Source organism: Orbicella franksi, chromosome 4 (assembly GCF_964199315.1).
Source record: "Orbicella franksi chromosome 4, jaOrbFran1.1, whole genome shotgun sequence".
Classification (NCBI taxonomy): domain Eukaryota; kingdom Metazoa; phylum Cnidaria; class Anthozoa; order Scleractinia; family Merulinidae; genus Orbicella; species Orbicella franksi.
The window spans coordinates 16,409,801-16,429,800 of record NC_138148.1 but is presented as its reverse complement, the minus strand read 5'-3'; the positions used below and the strand labels follow the sequence as shown (position 1 = coordinate 16,429,800).

Genomic DNA, 20,000 nt, shown 5'->3' with positions numbered 1-20,000 from the left:
AGAGTTATTTGACTCCACAGAAAGTCAGTCGAGCGAATTAAAAGACATATGGAACAAGTGAATGATAATGTGGAACAGACAGCTCACTTAACTATCAAGGTAATTTAGATACATGAGTGGTATGGCTATTTCATTTCTGAAAGGAATGTTACTAGATAAGGTTTCAGTTAAAGAATTATCAATATAAATTGTCATTTGTACGTTTGTAGTGGAGATTAGAATGCGTTAGAACTCTTCATCAAAATGTACTTGCAACTGTATCTGATTGAGTGTCGCTCAAAAAGGGCATTGAAGGAACACATTTTTGTGGGAGGCCGGATGGCCTAAGAGCTAGTGCGCTGGACCTCGGTGGGGTCATTGTGCTGTGTTTTTACCTTAAGGTACATTAAGTTCGGACTATAAATGAGTACTGATTATTGTTGCGTAGCCTCAAAGAATGCTGGGAAGCAACCTGCGATGAACATACAAGAATGAGGAGGTGGAAGGGTAGCAATACTCCTAGCCTCTTCATACCAAGGACACACGACAGCTACAACCCAGTTGGGCTTTTAAAAATATGCTACTCACTAGTTTCTTAGTTCCTTCCTTGCATACTTGCTTATTACTTGCCTACTTGTCAATAGCTTGCCCGATGGCTTACGAGCTTGTTTGCTTGCTTGTTTGCATGCATGCATGCTTATTGCTAGCCTGCTTGCTTGCTTGCTTGCTTGCTTGTTTGCTTGCTTGTCTCCTTGCTTGTTTCTTGCTTTCTTGTTTGCTTGCTTGCTTGTTTGCTTGATTACTTTCTTGCCCGCTCACTAGCCCGCTCGCTCGGACACACGAGAGCTACAACCCAGTTGGGCTTTTAAAAAAAATGTTACTCACTAGTTGCTTAGCTGCTTCCTTGCATACTTGCTTATTACTCGCCAACTTGTCAATAGCTTGCCCGACGGCTTACCTGCTTGCTTGCCTGCCTGCTTGCTTGCTTGTATGTATGCTTATTGCTTGCTTGCTTGCTTGCTTGCTTGCTTGCTTGCTTGTTGTTTCCTTGCTTGTGTCCTCATCTGCTTGTTTGCTTTCTTGTTTGCTTGTTTGTCTCCTTACTTGCTTCCTTCTTTCTTGTTTGCTTGCTTGCTTGTTTGCTTGATTACTTTCTTGCCCACTCGCTCGCTTACTTACTTGCTTGCTTGCTTGCCTGCTAACATTAACGAATTTCAGTTTATGGATTCCACGACCCCCCATTTAAGATTAATACAGTTGAACAACTTTACAACGGCCACCTTTGGAACAGAGAGCAGTGGCCGTTGCAGACAGGTGGCCGGTAGAGGAGGTTCGACTGTACAGCATTTTTACCAAGCTAGAGGACAACTAGAGTAGACCTTTCAAACGTTGCTTCAGAATAACACTCAAAATATTGCATGGGACAATTTTCATGCGTAAAGAACACAGTAAGAGGATATGTTCAAACTCCTAATCCGCCAATTTATTCTAATTACAGTACAATAAGACGCTAACAGGTATAACCTTGTTGTGTTCGAGTAAATCACGATAGTGCATTTTTAACAGAAACTTTTCTTCGAAAAAAAAGTTAAGGAAAGTTAGTAAGGGGAAAAGGTAATAACAATCCATTTAGCTCTGTTTTGCGTAGCATGTTGTGGCTCGCTTCCTGTAATTTTTTGCCTTTCTTAGCTCAGCCATGAAAGTTCGGTCCAGGGCCCCAGGTGGTGTTTGGCCGACCAGGTTTTAGCAAAGAAGAGGTCTATGATAATTATAGTGCATGATGTGGGAAGAAATTATGTGAATGTTTACCCTTGGTGGGATATGACAAAGATTTTTGTAAGTTACTGATAACAATTTAAAAATTGCCTTTTGCTATTTTCGAAACGAACCGACTCTATCAAGAAGACAACTTTCTGAGGGCAGTTTTAGAGGAAATCAACAGGACACTTTCCATAAAAGTAAAATCAAATTGAAATAACCATCCTTCAGGATATACAAACAGCTGGGCCCAGTTGTTCGAAGAGCGGATAACACTATCCAATAGATGATTTACTATCCAATGCAGGATAGCGTAGTTTGTTTTATCAACAATTATTTATTGTACATATAGCGAGAATTTTACGCAATAAACCTTGCAAATAGAATTCTATATGTGCTATATTTCCACATGTGAAAAAAGCGATCCGTCCAATCAGCTTCGCGTATAGCGTTCTTCCCATGTTGAAAATATAACCAATCACCGTTCAGAGTAGAATCACTTAGCCAATTAGAGTTAAGCACTCAAATGGCTTCCGAGAAGCGCGGTCTTGAAATCAGCGCCCGCTTGAAGTTTATGTTTCGAGAACATGGCTTCGGCTTCCCGTTTTAGTTCACTTTCGGAAAAACAGCAGCGGAATATATATCCAACATCTTGAGCGCTAGAACTTCAGTTTGACAATCAATGGCCATTTAAGAAACCGAGGAAGTAAATTTAACATCAGAAAGCCAACAACATTCAAGGAGGAACATTCAAATTTAACCAGTCTGAGTCAGAGTCCGAATTTGTCTTTGCACAGCGCGAAGCGCCGCCATTACATGATTAAATCTGAGAGTAATTAGGGACATGCGAAAAGATTTCACTCTATGTATTTACGAATTCTCCCGTATTATATTTAAGCTTGTGTAAGCTCTTTGTCCGCCTGTTGCTGGACTGGAAAACAGATTTGTTTTTTATTACGCTCGGTCATTTAGATCAGTTTTGAATTTGTTCTTGTTCTGCATGTAAACTTGTGGTATCGGGAAAACTAAAACTGATTTAACGGATATGTTTAATTCTCGTTATATATACAATAAACAAATTACAACACAGAAAGTGCTTTGTACGGATTTTTATTCACTCGTTGAAAAACTTTGGAAAACTCACTCGTTCGTTTTCCAAAGTTTTGCAACTCGTGAATAAAAATCCGTACGTCGCACTTTCTGTGAAGTAATCTATATCTACTGCACAGTGATTTATCTGGCGGTGAATAGCGTTTCTATCCTGAGAACAACTTAGCCCTGAGGTATTATTGACTACTGGCACATTACATGTTGTAACCATCTCTCTTGCAGGTAAACAACGTGAGAAAGCTACCGGGCCCAATCGGTCTTCCCGGTGTCAACGGCTCTCAGGGCCCTGCTGGACCTCCAGGATTCAATGGAACTCAGGGACCCCAGGGCATCATGGACCCCCGGGGGTTTAACGGCTCACAGGAACCTCAAGATCCAACTGGACCACAGGGTTCCCGAGGAGCAGGAGACTTTTCTCAATGTGTGCATAAGACAAAGTCAAACACAGGAAGCCAACACAAAGTAATAAGTAACAGTCGTACAGGTGCAGTTACGGTTTCAGTGGAAGAACTCAGCGTAAGTATACTCAATCCTGTCAAATTATGATTCCGAAACGAAACGGGTCACAATCAGGTAGAACATTACTTTCTTGTACATGTCCAGCTAAAAGTCCCCTTGTCAACATATTAAAAACGAACGGTACCAATTGGAATAGACCATATTCGCATTCTCGCTATTGGACTGAAGTTACAATGTAGCTTGCAACTGAGGCCAATGCGGGGAGTCTTTTCAAATGCAAATAGCATTTACCCCTTTTTAATGATATTTCCCCGCATTAGCCTCCATTGCAAGCTAGTTCAAGTCCAATACCGAAAATAAGAATATGGTCCATTCCTCGTAACATTGCTTCCACGTGAATTATCAACACTCTAAAGGCTTTCGTTGGCATGTCTCGAAAACACCTTATCGAGTAGCACAGTAAAAAGTACTACATAAAACTTATTCTCAATAGCTTTTGTTTGAATGCTCAAACCTAAGAATTTTATGCAGGGAGAAAATTAAAGCCTTCCAATATATAAAGCATTCTAAACGTACTTCTCGACAGCTTTTATTTGATTTGCTATACACTAGATGTTCATACAGGGATCTAAAAGTATAATGTCACTTAGTTAGCCATAGCGCAATAAACAGAAAAAGGTAATAGTAGCTTTCTTTTGAATGGCTATGTACCGAATAAGTGGAAGAGTACTTTTGTTTTGATAAATCGAATTTTATCAGCCTGCTTTATCTTAGGTAATGGGTGCCTTAATAGCCCTTCTTATGGACAGAGTAGGCCCCGTTCGATATATCAATATTCTAGCATGGCTTTCAGGACAAAATTGCAATTTTTTAAAGTTTCTTTGGTCCCTCAGTTCCTTACAAAGACGTAAATACACCACCAAACAACACCAAATTGGGGAGTTTGTCTTGAAAGCCTCGGAGCCACGTTAGAATACTAATATATCGAACGTGGCCTATTGTGAACCAGTCCAGTCCATCAATTTGAATCGAACCAAGCGTGTGTGTTAGCCTGTGAGCGTATTTGAACAAGGCAAATAAAGTATCTCCCTGATGATATATTTTGTTCATCATTCAGGCAACTCAGTAGAAGTCTCCTTTCCGTTGAGTTAATGTATGAAAGAAAACTTCTCTTTTCTTCACAGGGCAAAAGAATAGTGGGTGCGACATGCTCAACGGACTTCGCTCAGCAGTATTTGCTTTCAACTGAAATATACCCAGTCAACGGTCATTTATATTACTTCTGTAAGTGTTATGGACATTATGGCACTGGCACGAAAAGGGTGAAATGCACCATGCATTACTGGGTGTGCCCGCTGACAACTTAAAGTCTACTGATGACCTGGTGCACGGAGGGTGTTGAGTCCGAATCATCTCAAGGGAAAAAAAAATGGCGACTGCACGCTTTACCTCAATGCCATTCATATCTTACACAATCCATTAAGCGCAAGGAAAGCCGCTAACAGTTATGTGTAAATTATAAATATACCAGTAACAATCTCTTTCTTACGGAGGATTGGAAGACAGTGTTAATAGTCTTTTGAATCGGTTTAGGTATACTCTATATCAACAAATTCCCAGGGTCTTAGCGGCATTGATCTCATACATGTAGATGACATCTGATAGAAAAGTATTGAGAGAACAAAACCTGTTATAAATCTCGCTGTAGATAGCCTCCCTAGTAAGGTATGACCAGGAATGAAAGAGATGTAACGGAGCGGGTATTACGTGGTCAATCCGCTGGGCGCTGTTGTACAGAGAGGCTTGTTTTCAGCCAGGGTAATCCCGAAGTCATAACATGGGTTTAAAATATATTATCAGCTAATTAGAAAAAAAAAAAAAAAAAAAAACCCGCCTATTATATTACATTTTCCAAAACTAAAAAATACTGATCCTTCTGAAGTTTAGTTTCATCACATGTAAGACCTTCTAATCACTTCACGTTTTACAAAGTTTTAGCTCGCCAAGGTTCTTCATTTTTAGATAAAGCACGTTTGAATTTCCAAAATAAGGCGGGTGTACTCCCTTATATGGGCTACATGGGTATGTGCGGCCCCAAAGGTAGAGTTTTTCAGCCGTTTTGGTCATAAATAGGGTATGGTTTTGCACTATGGTCTTGAATTGGGTTTATGTTCCTTAGAAGAAGCTACTTTTTCATCATCATCAATGAGACCGTCAACAAAAGCCCTTCATACTTTTGTTTAGGCCAACTGTGTCAGCTGCAGCTGTCATAAATAGGCTATCGAATTTTGGTCAGGTCATAAATAGGGTAGCAAAAAACGCAGATTTTGGTCATAAATAAGGCACGGGTTTTGGGAATTGGGCCGCACACCCCCAACCCAATTTTTCTGGCAGTAATCCCCCCTCGGGGGGGGGGGGGGGTGCGTGGTATCAAAAATTGCGGTCCTAGAAGGCTTTCGCGTAGGTCAAAAGATCAGTTATCGCTCAATGAAACGGCGGCCACGTTGGTGTGCGAAGCCAAACCTGTGGGAGTTCAATTCTTTTCTTATGTAAACACTTTCTTTGGTTCCAATAAATTTGCATGGCTGCTGGACACGTGAGTGTATACGCTCTATATAGTCTACACATATTCTTAAGTATCGATCGTTACCTGCGCTTATTTGACAGACAAAATGCAGTCCACAGAGATTTGCATGAACATGGCTTACCTTTTCGATACCACGAATGTTGAATGCAATCCATGTATGACCATGAATATGTCGAGTTTCTTTGAGTTAATCGCTTAGGAAACGAGTTTGTTAATACGAAGTTAATGAGTTAGTCTATATCTTCCAGAATTAAGCATACAAATATTTAGGTTAACAAAATAATATTAGGACGATTGCGATTCTCTCTGGAATGGCTGTGAAGCCCGACTAAGTTCTTTGTTGTGTGTTCTGCTTCCTTGACTCTGTGTAAACCGCAATAGCTGTTGTGACCGGGGAACTTACAAATAGCAACGTTTCGGTTGCTTAATTCGTGCATAATGTCACAAAGCAAAAGATTGTGCACGGTCGTGGAAATCTTGGTATCTTTGTTTGCTACCTTGAAGTTTTTCGGGCTTTAAAACCATTTACCTCTATAAACTTTGAACTGATTGAATGCTGAATACTTCGATTATTCAAATGGAGTGTAGTCATCGTTTAACAGAGTAAATTGCAGAAATTCATACAAGACAAAGGGCGATTATTACGATGTACAATGTAAAGCCTGGCTAAATTATTCGACGCCAAGAAGGTTTCCCTTTAGTATCTCGGAAATGAGACAATACGCCAGTGGGCATAACTTGAGTTTCAATTGAGGTTCACCACAGTTATTGTCTAGGAGAAGAGAAAAAATATATATATTTGAGGCTTAAGTATCAAACAAAGAGGACTAAAGACTTTAGATAGTGTATGAATATGCTTAAAAACACATTTTAATATAAATTCATTCGAACCAGTAAGGAATACTATAATAAAGTTTCCAGATAACGCGCGCTCTGATTGGCTGAAACAGCGTGCTTTATCAGAGAACAGAGCACGGGTTGATGACAGTAAGCTGGCTTTCAAATTTTTGCTTCGGAATTTTGGCAAATTTTATTTATAATAAAGTTTCCATACAACGCGCGCTCTGATTGGCTGAAACAGCGTGGTTTATCAGGGAACAGAGCACGGGTTGATGACAGTAAGCTGGCTTTCAAATTTTTGCTTCGGAATTTTGACAAATTTTGTTTGTAATAAAGTTTCCATATAACGCGCGCTCTGATTGGCTGAAACAGTGTGCTTTACTGATCAGAGAACAGAGCACGGGTTGATGACAGTAAGCTGGCTTTCAAATTTTTGCTTCGGAATTTTGACAAATTTGGCCCAAATTAAACATCCCCTGTGACTCAGACAAACGCAATGGAAACGAGCTCTATGTCTACAGTAAATATGACTCACGGAGACCATTGTTGCAACAGTACTGCGAAAAGGTTTTTGGAATGTACGAACCCTGTATCAAACGGGAAAACTGGCTCAAGTTACAGCTTAAATGAGGCGCTATTGCTTGCATATTCTAAGAGTCAGTGAGAGCAGGTGGACAGGTTCTAGAAGAGTGAAGACATCAACTGGAGAAACTGTGCTGTATGCTGGCAGGGATGACAACCAACACCACGAGGGAGTTGCCATCATACTCAAGAAAGGATTGGAAAAGTACCTCTTAGAGTGGAAACCAATCAACAGCAGACTTATGACAGCTAGAATGCAGGGGAAGCATGTTAACCTGTCCCTTGTCCAATGTTATGCACCAACGAACGACAGTGATGACACCACGAAAGACAGCTTCTATGCACAACTGCAAGCTGAACTGGAGAAACTACCGCGTCATGACATGCTGGTTATAATGGGTAAATACTTGGGCAGCATCGTCGGGCAAGATGGTGGTGCAGGCTTTGACATCCAGAGCCGGCTAAACAAAGCCAGAAACACCTTCAGGATGCTGAACAATGTGTGGCGGTCGTCACGGTACAGTACACATACCCAGCTCAAGATCTTTCAGAGCTGTGTTCTGTCTACCCTTTTGTATGGGTCAGAATGTTGGCGAATGCTAGAAAGTGATCTGGGAAAGCTGTCAACCTTTCATAAAAGATCAGCAAAATTCTGCGAAAAATACTTCGCATCTTCTGGCCTCAGACCATTTCCAACAAGGATCTGCTTTCGTGGTGCAAACAGGAGGACATGGGTACTATTATTATGCAACGACGCTGGAGGTGGATTGGCCATGTCATTCGAAAGGATAATGAATCCATCACAAAGACAGCACTATACTGGACTCCCGAAGGCAGGCGCAAGCGTGGCAGGCCTAAGAACACATGGCGTCGTACTGTAGAGACAGAATTGAGGGGCTTAAAACAGAGCTGGAACAAGATCCAACAGCTGGCCAAAGACAGACAGAAGTGGAAGAACTTTGTTGCTGCCCTACGTGCCAGTGGGCACAATGGGCAGTGAGTGAGTGAGTGAGTTTATCATAAAACAAATAAAGAAGCCTCGACTGTGCTCTGTTCTGTTGTAAAACACTTAGGAAGCGGTAGAGCACTCAAGAAGTGGGGAAAAACATTCGACTTCGTCTCGTGTTTTCCCCTACACTTCTTTCGTGCTCTACCGCTTCCTGTACAACAGAACAGAGCACAGTCGAAGCTTCTTTATTTGTTAAATATTGTATCTTTTATACGTTAGTCTCGGATATTATTTTCACCTAAGCAAATTAAATTTATTTTATGCACATACTTTCAGGGAAAATAACAACCTTTAAGGCAGTACCCATTCCTAAACGATATAAATTGTGCTTTCTTTTTTAGGTTATAACCTTGTATAATATAAGTAATAGTTATAGATGTTTTATACTGTTTACGTATGTAATACAAGTTTCATTGTGTAAGTAATCAGTAAAGCATCCAATGCAGCATGTACAGCTGAACTTGGTAGGTTTCCTCTTATTATAGCTATCAATCAGAAAATAATCAATTACTCCTGTCATCTTCTAATTAAGGACAATGGCTCTATTGTTAAACAAATCTTTCTCATGTCTGAAGATCTTCTTCACGCTGGTAAAAATAGTTCCTATTCTGCATGTGTCAATGGTCGTGTAAATAAAGCTAGTTGTTGTTAATTGTGGTAATTTTTTTTCCAAATAATCAGTTCAGTTCTGGTCTGAAAAAAAAATTGTAATCTCAAAGTACGATACGTTAACGCAATTTTCCCTCACAATAAATCTAAGTCTCTTGGATGTTTCGAGCCTTAATTAATTATTGTCTTGTGCTGTTGACTGATATTCATTTGGACTTAACTTTAAACTTTGAGTATTCATATCCCCACAGAGTTTTATACCTTTTTGGTATCCCTAAAAAGAAAAGGGTTTACGACTCCGACGTTTATTCCCCATTGAATCCCGCCCATTCATTAAGCTGCATGTTTTCACTCACCTTTCCACACACAATTCTTCACAAAAGTGTCAAGTCTACTCCCAATCTTTCCCACCTTTCTATTTTATTTACCTTTTGTTAATTTTCATTTTGTTATATACAGTCGAACGGCCACCTTGGGGACAGAGGAAAGTGGCTGCTGTACAGAGGGGCCTTTATGGGGAGATTGGGGTGTAAAATGACACCTATATTTTTGGTTGTGCGACATTTTTTGTCCCAAAGTGCTTATTTTAGCATATATAAATCAATATGTGTCAATAAAACAGGAACTAAACGGAAATACAGACCAACGGCGCTCGGTAAAGATCCGAGTTTGGCGATCTTTTACAGTATAAAGTGTTTTTTTTTTTTTTTTTTTTTTGTATACGCCGTCCGTCATTCGTTGATTAACTGGCCGTTTTCGAGAGGCTATTTTTATAGTTCGGACGCAATTTAGTAGCCGTTGCCGTTTCGAGAAGTGGCCGTTGTAAGGAGGTTAAAATAATTGTGAATGAATGTATGGACTTTTCGGCGGGACCCAAAAAAGAGGCCGTTGTAGAGAGGTGGCTGTAAGTAGAGGTTCGACGGTATTTATAAATAAGAACGTTTGAAATTAGTTTACGATGGACTGGTCCGCCTAGACTAGCACTAGCTTTTCGCAGGCCAGGCCAACGGTTTGAAAAACAAAAAAGAAGAATTGTAATCGTTTATACTAAATCGTTTTATAGAAGTACTGTGACTTTGAAAACCCTACAGACGATATAGACGCTAAATGATTGTCATTAAGACGAAAAGAAGAGAAGTCAATCATCGTGCCTTGGGCAAACGAATTTTAGCCATTATCTAGTGGAATATTTGAAGCCAATACCCACATCTTTAATCATATAAGTCGTCCACTTTTTTAGGTAATTCATAGTACAATGCCGCTTTCTGGTTTCTTGTCGTTCATGCCTTCCCTCCAACGATTCCACTTTTAAAACAATCCCTTTTTATAACTATGGAAGTCCGCTTGAGTTTTTGAGGCTTGGAAAGCAGTACATATCATGTTATCTTATCTCCACTAAAGCAGCGCTCCGTATGCCAACTGCTTCACCTCGCTTCTGACGACACCATAATTCCTCCTGGGGTTGGTATTTCCCAGTGTCCTATACTACGTCAGAGTATACCTTCTTCATAGCTACAATTATGGACAAAATTCTTGGGGTAAATTTGCACTTTTGGCGCTTTTGGGCACACGCCAGACGCGAATACAACTTCACCTGCCAAACCTCGCCCCCTCCCCCCCCCCCCCCCCCAACCGCCCATAAAATGTTGAAAACTACAATTTCTTCTGTTGAAAACTACAGTTTCTGATTTTCAGCATTGTATTGGGTGGGGAGGAAAGCAGCACTTCTTTCAAACTTCAGTAGTAAAACAAAGATAATCCGTTAAATTACGTAAGTGTCCCAAGGACTTTTGTCCACGATTGTAAGTCTTCAATTTGAAATTTGAACAAAAGCAAAGAAAAGAAACCTCGCACACAATCTATACGTGTATATCTAAGTTAACATACGTATATGCTGTGCCATATGATAGCCATATGCTTTTCATTTTCAACTAAAATAGTACATCTGTAATATATTTGAATAAACAAAATATTTCCCCTTCAGTAAATACCCGGTAATTATGTTCTTCACAGTTATACAAACATTCGTACAAGTTTGGGAGAACTCGGAAAGGCTGCGGATTTCACTTACAGCATTTCTCGTTCTCCCAAACTTCCCGCCCGTGTTGACCTTATAAGCTTAATTGTTAAGTTGAGATGAATTTTCAGACGTCTCTTGTGTCAGGACAATGAGTTTATCTCGCTTCAGGGGAAATTTCTGCAAATTTTATTGACTGCTTTCTCCGAGGATGCCAGTTTGTCAAACTATATATAGGTCAGAAAGGAATCAAAGGAATTTCATACTAAACGGAATGAGGTTTCATGGTGTGTTAAGATTGATGATACCTGGCTGTGTGATCGAGGAATAAGCCTCTACATGTTCCAAAAAACTGGAAACAAACCTGCCAAAGTCACGTGATAGCTTAATTTATACGAAGACTACGGACATACCTGTACGTGAATTTGCTTTCAGGTTTCAGTTGATACGAATAACACAATGTACGACGAAGAAAGCCTGTACTTCGAGATGAACTCAGACAAAACAGAAACTGACCCAAGAATCTACGATAACATAGTCGGTGAGAGTGGAACTCCCAGGGTGGAACATACGAGCTTTAGATTTATGTGTAGCCAAGAAGCTGCGGAGAAAAGGCAGGCATCAGCAGAACTTGAAAATGCGTGTCAAAGTGATACGATTATTGTGCGGCGAATGTTGTTGTTTATGTCTGCAGTTGCTGTTGTTGCCCTTGTGGCTGCAACTGCTGCTTTGTTTTTAGCAGCGATGAAGTCGCGAAACGATTCCAACAAGGGTAAGTGTTTCCGAAAAAGGCAATTTAAATTGGTTAGAATCTGTGCAAATTACGATCACCTTCAAATCAAAAAACGCTTAAGAAATAAGATAATCGGGAATTCAAGTAATGACTACGGCGCCGAGAACAACGCATGGTGCAAAAAAAATAAATGTATGTATTTCTAAGTTTAAATTTCTACATTCAAAGATTATTTTGCAATTTCGTAGTTAGGGGATCAGTTTGAGCCTCTCTCGATCTAAAAGCGTACTCAACCTTAATACTGATGTAATCCCAGAGTTCAATTTCAAAAGGAAATGCGAAAAAATGGAGGAAGTGGCCCGCGTTCACCACAATGTGCAGAACTTGGTCATTTCACGGCGTCGGTGTTTTGCAAAATACGTTTGTGGGATGCAGGGTTGCCGTGATATAGGTACATTTCCGTAAATTCCCTTTTCCCATTGTTTCTGCGCATCCTTACTGCGCACCTAATTCATGTTGCAACTTCACGCAACGTCATACGTCAAGCTCGCCCGCTTGGGCAAGTATAGGGCTTCCTGCCGATTGTGTTTACTTCACCCGCAATTTACTCTCTTAAATGGTCGGTGACTCGCTCTTTTTTTAATAGCTCATTTCCTTTACTGATTTTATTTTTTTCGAGGAGTAGCAAATATTTCGCCTTTTGTGTGCTAATGCGACCGAATTTTTTTTTTCAAATGTGGACGGGCAGGACTAATACGTGTTCTTTTGCGAGGCCTATTCTACCTCAAACAACGAAATCAACTTATAAGTTAAGATCGTCTTGAAATAACGAAAGCTTCTTAAAACAGTCTTCAGTGCACTTTATCTCGATAACGAGCCCATATTTTGGCAAAAGTTGATCTTTACCTCACTGCATAGCAGCCAGTCTAAGGAAATCGATTATTGAACAGCGGAAGTAGCAAATTGATCAGTAAAAAATAATCAGTCATGATTAATCACCGGATTATCATCGATTTTATCCTTTTCTGTCAACTCCAAGCCTGAAGAGAAGAAAGAAGACTCTGGAAACGAACCTGGTTAGCCCATTGTTGGGAGAAAAAATGATAAATTCGTTGGAAAGAACTTACTTATGATAAATTGTTACGTAAAGTAGACGATTTGCTATGTAGTTAGGTCACATGATATTTTTTTGCGTCTTAGATTTTGGAAGCACAAAGACGATTAAATCTCAAGATTACGACAGAATTGTCAAGATGGCTGCGAACATGACAGCGTTAGCCAAGAAAATGGTAATTTTACTCTGTGTCAATGAAATAGGTAGAAACGGAATCTTCCTTGCTGTCTTGTTACTGCTGTTGGCAGGTGCTGTGAACAAGCGTTGTCCAACTTTCAATTGCTGAGAGGGTAGATGTAACTGAGCACTCATTCGTGTTATCAAGTAGTTGCTCTAGTTGGTTATAGACAAGTCTTACGTTATCAATGTGAATGAATGGCTTTCCATTAGTTTTGAATCACTGACTGGGAAAATCGCACGCAAAAAAGTACTGAATACTCTAAAAAAGATGTCTTTTCTTTGCACGGTAAAATAACTTTGTTATTTAACTATTCTGCTTTTTAACTATGATAGGAGGGAAGAATGCAAAAAGTTGAGCAAAGAAGCAAAAAACTGGTAAGCAGCGAGCCTCATAACAAAATATTTCAAAAGCAGGCAATACCTTTATTTCAAAATACAATATAGCCTCCGGCGCGAAAAGATTCAGTCGAATATTTGTCCGCGGACATTATCTGTTCCGAGAAGCGAACAGTTTTCCGAAAGCGAAGCTAAAGGAAAACCGTGAGCTTTGAGGAACAGATAATATCCATGGACAAATATCGGTGAATATAACCTCGTGTTTCCGATAATGCCACAAAGGGTAGCTTATTTTCGTTTCAATTCCATGAGAACTTTTAACTAGCTGCACACAGATTTTTATGTACTTAAGATTCGATCTTTTTTAGTTGCCGTTCAGTGAGCATCAAGTTATTCGCCAATTAAGCTATATTTCTTTGTATGGTTGAACCTCACAGTGTATTTTGGCTGACCTAGCATATAAGCATGTGACTACATTAATCAACTAACAACTCCAGTATTTTACGACAACAACATGAAACATGATACAAGACAGATGTTTAAGGGTAATAATTTTATCATTTTGCCATCAGGAGGGATTATGAAAAATCTTACGACACGTCTTTCATCGACACAACAGGAGCTCGATATACTCGAGGAACAACGTTTTGGACAGAATGGTGGTTTAACGAACGCGACTTACTCCACAGTCAGTCAGATGAACGAGCTAAGAAACATATAGAAAGCACTGAATGATACAGTAGAAAAGACAGCTGTCTTAACTCACAAGGTAATGTTGTTAACAGAGGGATCATTCATTTTTTCTAATGTAGGGGAAGGGGTGGGGGGCTGTTGGAATTTAGCGAACGCAACAATCGGTTAACAACACAGACAATGCCTCCAGCCCTAAGAACTAAGAAGAACGAATATATGTAAAGGTTTTAATGAGGTGCAGCTCAACTGCCGTAATAGAGAGCTGGTTGTATCTCTCGTATGTCTGACGGGTTGGGGAACCCTTTCCTGAGTCACTTGAAACTGCCTCAAACGAGTGACGTATGTCAAAATAAAAACTGGAAGTCTCTTGCGAAAAGAGCGTGAACTATCATTAATACGTGAATATTCTGTGAGTATGCTTTTCCATACCGTCGCATTCGCCAGCCTTGATCCTATCAAAGATTTATCTTTTTTTTTTTTTTTATTAAAACATATTTTAATATATGTTTGCCCTAAGAGCTCAAAGGTGTCATCCATGGGGATAACAATGGCTTTCAGTCATCTGTTGCATATATTGTGTAAAATGAATTACCAATCCTTTAGTTCTCAAAGTATTCGGACTCTTTCAACGTACTCATCTTGTGATGAGAGATCATGAGAGACCTTTAAAAAGTTGCTCCTATAATCCATAGGTCAATAACATAAGCAAGACGGCGGATCCTGTCGGGCCTCCGAGTTTTAATGGAAGTCAAGGCGCCGCTGGTCTCACGGGAGCCATGGGTCCCCCAGGCCCAAAAGGGAGCGGTGAACTTCAGTTCAAGCGGGTACAAACTGGAGGCGGGAGATTTCACTCCAGGCAATCCCAACACCCTAGCAAGTAAAACTGAACCCACTGTAAGTATGGTAGATAATTACAGGTTTTAGTTTTAAACCTTTTGTGTTGCTTTTGAAGTTTTCATAATAATATATCTACTACATTAAATGAAAAAGCACAGTGAACAGAAGCTTAAGTATCTTTAAGAATTGATATTAAGATTTAAGAATTGATATTGAGATTTCTGTTTGGTATTTCATTAACAAAATTAAAATATGGTTTTCCACAGAGGAATAGAATACTGGGAACAACTTGTTCCACGAATTTTGCAGCCGAGTATAATCTTTTATCGCAGCAAAAGCCATCCGGAAAGTGGAAATACGTATGCAGCTGCAAAGGAACTTCCTCTGTTTTTACTCCACACACAGGAGAGAACAAGAATTGCTACCTGCATTACTGGGAATGTCCTTTAACAGCTTAATTGAATTCTCATTTGCTGGTTCCATATAATCACGCTCTAGTTTACTATTGAGCAATCTGAAAAGAGATCTGCAAATCAACTCGTTTATCTAATTGTTTAGATGTATTTAACCTTGCATCGTTTAATCAGTTTAGAACAACGAAATGCGACCGAATGATGCGTGAATACCGTAAATACTATTTAGATGACTCGATACTGGCGTTCTTTGCCTTCCTTTTATCATGATTATTGTCTGATCATACAGCTAACTGCGCATAGCCTAGAGGTATATACATGTACAAGACAAAATGTTACTGTAGCTGTGATTTGCACGAACTTGGCTACCGTTCCAAAACAACGCAAGTTGAACAGAATTCATTCCATGAACTCAAATCTATAGGGTTTCTGGAAAGAAGATAAGGAGTTTTTTTTGAGGAGAAAGTAAAATTGTATTGTACAAGTAGTTTACGTGGCTAATAGCCTCTAGATTACGCAATGGAAAATTAATATTTCTTAAAGAAATGAGACTCCCTTTGGGATTCTCCATCCCAGCTGATTCACAAATAACTGCTTCTTTAATAAATGGAGGGATTTATAGTCTTGTGCACGCGGGAGGTGGGGCCAGGGGGTGAGCGATCTCAGGTGGACAAAATTGTACGCTTTGCTCACCACCGCTCCCCTTGCCCCCTCCTCCTCCTTGCTCCTCAAAACACTAAACCCATTGTTTCTCCAAAGGTGGTGATTTCTTAGACTAAACCAATGGTATGCTTTTCAATGTTAAGAGTCTTTTAACTGAACTGTCCAATGGTACGCTTACCAATTTGTAACTGAAATACTACACCATGCAGTAATCCTTAAGTTAAAGAAATAAAATCTGAGTCAAAACAGCTCTTTCTTCACTTTGAGTTCTATATCATTAGAGGCTCGTTTCAGTCTGTTATTGTCTAACTAAGATTCAGTAAAAATAATCAACCACAAACCAGGAAATCCACAGGAACGTTTTGTCAAGGTCAGGCCTGTTTGAAGACGTCATTCTCGCCGGGAGTTTGACTTTAACATCACACGAAGGAAGAAACAGGTCATCTGGTTGAAAACATTTACCACATCACGGATAACAGCTATATGTGTGTTTGTGAGACGCACCTCGACATGAAAATAATCCAGCATAACGTCACGTGACAGTCTTGGAGATACATTTGCTTTCGATATAGCTTTGATTCCTTTTCGCAAGCGGAAGTCACAGCGCTCGATTTCTAAGCGATGAATGAGGTACGCGAAAACCAATACTTGGAACTGGACTCAGTTAAAACAGAAATTGAGCCAACAATCTACGCTGACGTAGTCGCTGAGAGTTCAACTCCTGCGGTGGAACAAACGAGCTACGAGACGTGCAGCCAAGAGGCGGTGAAGAAAAGACAAGCATCAGCAGATCTTGAAAACTCGTGTCAACGTGATATGGTCGTTTTGCGGCGAATGCTGTTCTTTACGTCCGCAGTTGTTGTTGTTGCTCTTTTGACTGCAGCTGCTGCCTTTTTTCTAGCTATATCAGCGATGAAAGGTAAGCATAACTATGCGTATTAATTTACAAAGTAGACAAGTTCCATCAGTTAAAATATGTACAAGAAACGATCCGCTAATTGCGTGAATGGCCAAACGCGAGGCCTGTATTGGGAGAAAATGGCTCCTCGATCTTGACAGTACAGACCGAGCGCAGCCAGGTCCCTACATAGAAGATCGAGGGCCGATATTCTCCCAGTAAGGTCCCGAGCAAGATTAGTTAATAAGAGAATTTCTACACATCCGAAACTACCCGAAAATCGTCAAGAGTGATCTTGCGGGATCGTTCGGGACATGGCCCGGTCAAATACTTGGAGAATACTGGACCGGCAATGGAGCAATCTGATTGGTTGATTTTAGCTATGCGGCGCGACAATCGTAGCCGAGGTCGACAGAAAATGACGTATTTTGTGACAAATTTCTACTGAGTAGAGGACGAGATGAAGCTTTCTTGCGTCAAAATGGCGGAGAACTTGTTGTTGACTGATTCACATGGTGCAAACTTTTGCATATTTAATTTTGTAAGTGAAAATGTCGAGCGCGTGTAAATGGCCGTAAGTTATGTCGTAGGCCTGTCATAAGCTTGTCGCACGCGACAAAGTCGTACCGTGTAAATTGGCCCTTACGCTCTTCGCGTGCCATACAACAATTCTTCATTATCGTCTCTAGATTTTGCATAACTAACTTCCAGGAAAACGTTTTCACTTCGTCGAAGCAATTTAAAAATCGCTTCAAGGTGGCTTAAAACAGTTTCCATCACTTAGATTTTGATATGCCGTTATAACCACTCTTTATCACTTGACGATCATGGTATCAAAGTTTAAAAAAATTCCGTAGATATAGTTCAGAGCTACCTTAAATTTCGAAAATTTAAGGTGGCTCTGAACCCTATCTACAGAATTTTTTTTAAACTTTGCCAAAAGTTGCGTCTTATCATATATGCTTATCAAAAGTTGATAATATAAAAAAAAAAAAAAAAAAATTGACCGTGCCGTTCTTGAATTATAAGCACCTAAAGCTGTAATTGAGGGTATTTTTAGGAGGTCATACCGTTGCTATGGTAACCTATTGTGTCACGAAAATGGTAACAACGTGTTCACCAAGGATTGGGCAGTTTCATATGTTTGATACCATGATTGTAGCATCAAGTGATAAAGCGTGGTTATAACGACCCATCAAAATTTAAGTGCTGGGAACTGTTTTGAGCCACCTTAAATAGTATAAAATAGCTTATGATACGAAACGAAGGATAGATTAACTGTATGACATTGCTTGCTCTAGCTCTCATAGGCTCAATTACCAGCTGCTGTTCGGGAAAGGAGCCCGCGTTCCTCCCTCGAAGGCATGGGGAGGGAATTAGACCAGACACGAGAGAGCGGCGGAAATCGAGCCTACAGCTCTCACAACGCGGAAAAAGTCAGAGCGCATTAGAATTGATCAACATACTATACAGAATGATACACAGGTCATCCATGAAAAGCCATATAGCGCCTTCCTCGGCGCGATCGTAGTCACACGTGGCCTTTCATTTATTATAATTTTTTGAATATTATTTTAATTAATTTTATATCTTCTTGATTGTGAGCAGTCAGACGACGGCGATGACTTGAGAAGTTGACGACCGATCTATCAACTTTTAATAAAATTAATTTGGAATGATAAGCAAGGCAATGCAGCTACCAGTTCCTATTAGACAGATGTTTAGCCCTTAGGCATGATCGAGAAATACATTTTGTTGCTTTCAGTCTCTTAGTCGTCTACATGTTAACAATGACAATTAATGGCGGTTTGCGCATCGTTAAAGTCAGACGGGGAATATTAAATTCAAAGATTTGCATCTTTTCACGGGATTTTTACCTCCCGGTCTGAAGATTGACTCTTGATCTGCTCAGTATATTTAACTAACGCGAAAACATTTCAGTTTAGTAGTTATTTATTGAGAAGCCACAAAAAAGTATTATCTCCTTAATTTATAAATCTTATGCAATTACATTGGAAAGGGTTGCTATTGTTGCTGCATCCGCGTTCGAAACAGTTCTTCATCATTTGACTGACTCATCGTGAATTTCTAACATTTAAACCATTATTATAGGGGAAACACCCGAAGTAGTCCGTGGTGGAAATTGTAGCGGAATTATTGTAGCGGAAACACCCAAGGTAGCAAGGAACCGCAAACGAAAATGCTTCCAGCGTACTTAAGATCCGCAAGTTAAAAATTTTCCTTTATATTAAAAATCTTGCTGGGTACGTTTATCATTCTTTAGACTCTAAATAATAAAGGTGAACAAAATTATCACACTCAACATGCAGTTGAAAGCTCCGCTTGCAGCCTTATGCAGACAACTTGTCCACTGTAAGTTATGTGGCTCCAAACAAGAGGAAATTCGGCCAAACACAGTGTGGCAGAAAGTAACGCGATATTAGGTTTGCAATTAACAATACTTTAGTTTGAGAGAACGGCTGTTTTTGTTGTTGTTGTGAGAGTCCCGTAGCAGTGAATGCATGCAGGACATGGGAAGGGTTACTCCACAATGGTATACAGTAGATAGGATCGTTCTATTGATATTAGGCCCACTTAACAATACACATTTGCAAGGAAAGGCCGTTTTACAAAAATTTCGCCTTCAATGGTATTCGAGCCCTGACGCACCGATGTTTTGCGGCGGTAGCATGCTTTTTAGTCTTGTTATGGAACTACAAACTCTTTGACTTATTTCCATCAATCTGCGTCTTTCCATTGTCAGTTTTTTGTCTCTCTGTAGAAATGTCGTAGCTTCATTTGTACTATTTGTTTTAATTACGTATTCATGTGTCATGCCTCTAGCATGCCCACAAAGCTTACTAATCAGGGGACACACACCAGATGGAATTGGGATTTGAAGTATTGCGGCCCTCGGTATTAGGGGAGATTAATGAGATACAGGCTACTAAAACATCATTAACGGGACATGGGACACCAACCAGGGCCTCTTTAGTGTGTCCGGGCGCTCTCCCTGTTTATTAATATGGCCTTTCTCCAGGATGTCTACTCCTACCGTTGTTTAATTCCTTAGTCAGACATTTGTGAATTTTAAGCAACTTTCGACTACTTCGTAAGCCAAACAATTTTGACCACGTAGTTATTGTCTCACTGCAGACTAGACAGCTTTGAAACCAAACGGGT

The 20,000-nt window shown here is 40.0% G+C and overlaps 2 protein-coding genes across 5 annotated transcripts in view; both read left to right on the top strand.

The window, feature by feature from the left end:
- LOC145484802 (uncharacterized) overlaps positions 1 to 20,000 on the top strand; it is a 180,862-nt gene that overhangs the window by 18,283 nt on the left and 142,579 nt on the right. The window contains exons 3-4 of one of the 4 annotated variants that reach the window (XM_081463438.1): positions 3,070 to 3,363; positions 4,491 to 5,183. The exons of 1 other annotated variant lie outside the window; for it this stretch is intronic. In XM_081463438.1, the coding sequence (XP_081319564.1) occupies positions 3,070 to 3,363; positions 4,491 to 4,673 (477 nt within the window). In that variant the 3' untranslated portion in view covers positions 4,674 to 5,183. Of the gene's footprint in view, positions 1 to 3,069; positions 4,214 to 4,490; positions 5,184 to 8,753; positions 8,828 to 20,000 lie in introns of those variants that run through there. 2 more of the 4 variants (XR_014049072.1, XR_014049070.1) reach the window with 2 other exon arrangements.
- Positions 1 to 20,000, top strand: part of LOC145484825 (uncharacterized) — an 82,402-nt gene that overhangs the window by 2,571 nt on the left and 59,831 nt on the right. The window lies entirely within an intron of this gene.